This window comes from Gavialis gangeticus, unplaced genomic scaffold (assembly GCF_001723915.1).
Source record: "Gavialis gangeticus isolate Ggan-Ray unplaced genomic scaffold, GavGan_comp1, whole genome shotgun sequence".
Taxonomy (NCBI): Eukaryota; Metazoa; Chordata; order Crocodylia; family Gavialidae; genus Gavialis; species Gavialis gangeticus.
The window spans coordinates 89,716,668-89,722,489 of record NW_017729024.1 but is presented as its reverse complement, the minus strand read 5'-3'; the positions used below and the strand labels follow the sequence as shown (position 1 = coordinate 89,722,489).

The window sequence follows — 5,822 nt, the reverse complement described above, 5'->3', positions numbered from 1 at the left end:
GGGCGGGGCGGGGGGACATGTCGCTGCCCGAGCAGGGGTGGGGTTGGGTTGCGGTGCGTGCCTTGCTGGCGGCGGTGGCTGCGTGTGCGGGAGCGGGAGGCTCGGCCCTGGCTCCTGCAGCCGCCCGCAGGCCGGGATCACTCAGCCCCTCCTGCCCGCCCCAGCTTTGTTTCCCGGGGCTGCCCCGGCTCTCCCCGCCCCCCTGACTTCTTTTCACGCGTCTCTTTCCAGGACGCCCCCAGCGCAGGCATGAGGTGCCAGGCGCGGCGGCTAGCACGGGCGGGCAGCGCCTGAGGGCGCCGGCGATCATGACCGTCTTCAGGCAGGAGAACCTGGAGGAGCACTACGAGACGGGCGAGGAGCTGGGCAGGTAGGGGCAGCGTCCGCATCCACCACCCTGTGTTTGCCAGCAGGCACCTGTCACCGGGCAACAAGAGAGCCAGGGCTTGTCTAAGGGCACAGGCAGGCATGGTTCTTTGGGTAAATGCAGCGTCTTTTATGAGAGCAGTTCAAATAATTGGACAAATTGAGCTTTTGGGGCATAAACACCCTTCTTCAGTCATCTGCAGCAACAGCTTGAGGCATTCACTGCGTCCTCCCCATGTGCCAGGCAGGTGGGAGCTGGAGGGGTGAAGGGCAGGGGCACAAAGTGGTGCCATGCAGGATAGCGGGCTCTTCAGTCCCAGTGTCACCTTACAGGAGACTGGAGCAAATGATATTGAGTTAGGTCTAGAGCCGTGGGTTGCTTAATCATTTTAGACCAGAGACACCCCCCCCCACGCTCCCCTTGGAAAATGCCAGCTCTTAGTTTTCACTCCTTTTTTCCGAGCGCAGGAAACAATAGAGGAAGTCTGTTGTGCTGGACTTGGCTCTCAGCAGGGCGGGATGTTTTCACCGTTTCTCATTTGAAACCTCTGGGTTTATCTCGTGAATCCAGTTTGCGCACCTAAGGGTGCTAATGTTGTGTGGCACAGCACCCTTGAAAGTATCTCTAGGCATTGCTGGCCTAAAGAGTGCGTGCAGATTTCATTCCTCCTGTAGCGTGGGCTAGAAAGAATCTGATCCTAAACACTTTTAAGTGTTGGGTTTGTTTTGTTTTTTTTTGCTGTTTTTAAAACAAGCAAATAAGAATCCTCAAAAAACCTAAGTAATGCCTTCTGATCTCCTGTGTATAGTACATGTATGCAGCTGCGTCTTTCAGATTTTAAATAGGGATTTAAAGAATTTCAGTTGTGCTTTCATTTAGGTCAAGCCAGTAACTTTGACAGTGTGGTTTGTCGTATGACACAGATCCTTTTTGCATTGTAAGAAATTGCTGTAAGGCTTCTTATTAGTAGTGTACCATTTTGATTTCAATAGTGTCATTGAAGAGGTGGGAGAACGTCTTTTTTTTTTTTTTTTCCTGCTTTCAGTTTAATGAAGGTAGATTACTTGCAAGGTATCTTTGTTCAATGGTTTCCTCCAAGTCAAAAGTCAGATCAAAAGATTTATTGTGGTTAAGTGCTGTGGCTTTTACACTTGTCAGCATAAAAATTGTCACCTGATTACTACTAAACATTCTTCTACTTGTCATACCTTTGCAATGAAAATCCCAAACCATTTCCTAGTGGTTCTTTGGACTGTAAGCATCTCATTACTTAATGTTAAATGATGTGTAGTATGTGTTAAAAGGAGCTTCTGTGTTTGTTCTGTTTTTAAAGGCATTGGTATGTCTTGGATAAGACAAGGTTGTTTTAAAACACAGAATTTCTCCTAATATGCTAGTGATTAGGATTAAGTACTTTTACATGACTGCTCCTTTTTTTTTTGACATTTTAAAGGTAAACTTATAAAGGGATGTACATGGGAGAAAATATCTTCTGTCTGCATAAGCATAGGAATGCAAGATATTTAGAGTTATAAAAGGTATTGCTAACATATTTTAGAAAACTACTACACCTCATGTGTCAGGGCTTAAATCAGTATGTAAGTGTTAGGTCTTATCCTCATCTCTGTCTGGAACTGATGGTCACATATCTGCCTTGTGCAGACTTCCTGTACCTTTATCCATAGCATCTGTTACCAGATAAGACTGTGCCACTGCTGTTGATCCCTGGGAAAGGCCCATGCACATGTGCTCTGGCATGTTGCCCCTGTTGGGGTTGGGGAGGCTGGGGCCAGCGCCTGGGCTAGCTCCAGCAGACTTGCATGGGGTCCTGAGGGCCTCTGGGGGCTGTAGCCGTGGCAATCCAGCAGCACAGAGCCTGGCCGGCAGCTGGAGCGTGGTTCTGGCTGGCCAGGCTCTAGTTTCCGGCAGTGCATGCTGCCACCCTGCTTTTTTAAGAAGTGGAGTTTTTTTGAGGTGGGGATCTCCCAGTGTCAAACCCCCACCCCCTGCTGCAGATTAGCAGCACAGGAAACAGCTGCATGTGTGGCACTGCAGACAGATATATGGTGCCACACACTGTGGGCCCATGCTTATCTGGACATGTCCCTTGACTTGGCTCTGTATTAAATTCTCTGTGGCAGGTTTTCTGTAGATTTAGAAGTGTGTATTATATATTGGTAACTAAACCAAATGATGTCATAAATTGGCCCTTTTTGTTTTTGTTTAAAAAACCAAGAGCATTCTCTAACTTGAGACAAAATGTTAGGTGTGTATGGTGTTGATATTTTGTTTGGCCTGCCTGAATGAAGTCATTTGACTTGATTCCTGTAGTTTTTGGCAAGAACACACATGAAGTATTCTGGATCTGAGATTTAAACTTCAGGACTAATAAAAAATAAGATCATGTATTAATTCAGTATCTACATCATAACTATTTTAATCTTTATTTCAGTGCAAGCACACTGGACCTTCCCTAGTCATGGTAAAAGTTAACCACCTCTGTAAAATCTTTGAGGCTGTATTCTGTTGTTCTGGTTGTATAGGCTTTTCAGGGACCAAACAAGATCTGACTTGCCAGGTAAAGAATTGTTTGTTGTCCACATAAACATACCTTTAAAGGAAACTTGTCTTTATTCCTTCTTTTAAAAGGAAACTGCCCACAAAACTAGGTCTCAAATATAATTTTTTGTGCTAAATATTTTTTAAAGTTTCTAACACTTTTTTTTTTATTTCCAAGGGAAACAGTAGTCTTAAATTCCTTGCAAAACTTGAAAACCAAACATTGCAGTTTGTGAAACTATAAATGACACTGACTCAACTTGCAGAGCTCAAGGAAAGAGAAATTCAGAACATAAATATGTAATATAAAAGCAAATTGAATTCTTTAAATAGTTGAAATGAATGAATGTTATTAATATGTAATAGGATTTATTTAAAATGTTACTAATATGACATTGTTGTCTATTTTAAATCACTACTTTTTTAGTTTTGTGTAACCACTAATTTTCTACTTGTAAATGATTCCATAATATTCAGTTTGACACTTCTGAGTTAAATAAATGGAATCTTTATAAATGCTTAACTAAAGAGTTAAATACATGCAGTAAACAAGGCTGGCTGAGGAGAGGTCATGCAGGTGGTAGGTGCTACATGCCACACCATCAGCTGTATTTGTTTGTATAAAAACATCCTTGTAGACAAGGCAAACTGCAGTGTTTTGTTAGGATTTTGTTTAAACAATAAAATATGTTTAGAACATCAATTGAAAAAAAAGGAAGAACTAACTGTCCCAAACCTTGTCCTCACTGTCACACTGCAGAGATCCAGATCTGTACCACTGCTCAGTGCTCTTATTGTGAGTCTTGAGATAGCTGGCGTGTGCTTTTTAAGTACAGGTTCCTGGAGTTAGATGCAAATTTCTGCTTTAGCTTGTTTTTCAATAGGCTGTCAGTCCTCATGGTTACAGATAAAAGCAGATGCAAATGTGAACCCCAAACGCTCAAAAAACAAAAGGCAAAACACCCCTTGCCTATTTTAACTCAATTGCATGATGTTTTGGAGGTTTGCTTCATAATTTAATACTTCAGTTTGGCAATGCTGGAGGCTTTAGCATAGCAAACCCCAGCCTGGTTTTCCCTTATTGCTTACTAAGAGGCAATCTGTGTAGCAAACAGAGTGAATGAACAAGAGCACTGCTCTTAATAGCTCAGGTGCAGGCTGGTGTATTTAGTTATATGGATCATAAAGTACCTCTAAACTACCTTTTGAGAGGACTCTGAAGATGCCTGCAGGCATATTGATTCAATCTGAAATTAAGGCCTTTACCAGCATTCTGGTTTTGCTTGTGAAATACTTTTGTTCTTACCTTTTAGAAATTTTCTGACAATAGCACAGCAACAAAAAAAATTAAAGCTGTGCTATTTTCATGAGATGGGCCATTTAAAAAAAATTACTTGGGTCAGATGTTAAGCCTCCTATACTAGTTGCAATATAAACTAACTTGCCATGTCATAAAGCAGCTATAAATTTTAAGCAAACATAAGGAATAGCATCCTGTCTTGGATTAAAAAAATACAAACTGATTAGTTTATTTGCAACCAACCACAGTGCACTTGCAGCACAGCAGTCTTCATTATCTTACTGGTGCATTTCTTTATTTTCTTCTATCCTATGGAAAACCCAAGAATAGAGGATACTGGATAGTTTTAGGAGCATGTTTAATTGTTTCAGCTGTACATGATTTGTTTTGACACCTTTATGTCTACATGTTTTCTGTGCTGAATGTGTGTGTGGGTGTGTACAAAAACAATACTGGGAGATATCCAAATCAAACATTTTCTTTATCAGAAAATATCAATTAAATTATGGTCTTAATCACTGCAAGTGTTATATTGCATGAAGTTTTGGTCTGTCTTGAAAGTGTAAAGTAAGATATATTAGTGCAGTGTTTGCGCACAACATTTGCATTAGCAACAGTCACCTAACCATGAAGTTTCGTAAGGCCAATGCAGATTCAGTTCCTATTGGGGTGGAGATTAGTATGAAATTGCAGCAACTTTTACTGTAGATTTTCTCTTTGGAATAGTTCTGCCTAGAGTCACATTTTAAATACCTCCAGTGCTTTTACAGCAGTTTGATTTAGTTTGAAGGCTTTTTGCTTGTGTACAAGACCAGATTATTGCATGTGGTTATTAGTGTAGTTAGTAACATTGCTGGTAAAAACTTTAATATTACTGACTTGAGGACAAGACTCATCAAAATGCTGTTTTCTTTCCCAAAATCATTTGGTCTTCGGATGTTCTTACAGTACCAGCAGTATTGCTTTAGTAATTATAGTGGCTAGTCACAGATGCAGAACTACAGTGTAGATGCATGTCTGTTTATATGAACTGAATCTGAATTATTGCAGAGTTTTATAAATGTCTTCATCCTTTAGATTGTTTTGCTTTTTTGAGCATTTCCCCAAAAAACTTATTAGAAAGTCTTTTTTTCACAATGTGGACTTGAATAATTGTTTGGCTCTTCAGTGCCTTGGAAAAAGAGGTCAAGTAACTGAAATTTCAATTTTTGACAAATGTATATCCTTATTTTAAAAAACCCAAACTTGTATTCTATGCATGGGGGCTTCCCAGTCCAGGATTTTTAGTAAAATAATTATTTTAAATCAGTACAAATAACAGTAAATGTAACATGCCCAATAAGCATCTGGTAAAAAATAAGCCAGCATGTAAGATATACTGTCAGTTTTTGTTTTTGTAACTATACAAAGGCAACTACTGTATTTACTTGAATCCAAAATGAGGTTTTCTTCTGTGGCCAAGTTGGGGTCACAAGCTCCCTGGCCAGAGCTGGGGGGTAGGCAGGTGGGAAGATAGGTGGTGTGGGGGGACAGGTCCTCAGGTTGATGTGCAGGCACTGCAAAGAAGGGGCGGGTATCAGGGGATGTAGGCATGGG

The 5,822-nt window shown here is 41.1% G+C and overlaps 1 protein-coding gene across 2 annotated transcripts in view; it reads left to right on the top strand.

Moving 5' to 3' along the window:
* Positions 1 to 75: 75 nt before the first annotated feature.
* Positions 76 to 5,822, top strand: part of DAPK1 (death associated protein kinase 1) — a 225,402-nt gene continuing 219,655 nt past the window's right edge. The window contains exon 1 of one of the 2 annotated variants that reach the window (XM_019517361.1): positions 76 to 370. In XM_019517361.1, the coding sequence (XP_019372906.1) occupies positions 309 to 370 (62 nt within the window). In that variant the 5' untranslated portion in view covers positions 76 to 308. The remainder of the gene's footprint in view (positions 371 to 5,822) is intronic. The other variant, XM_019517360.1, reaches the window with a different exon arrangement.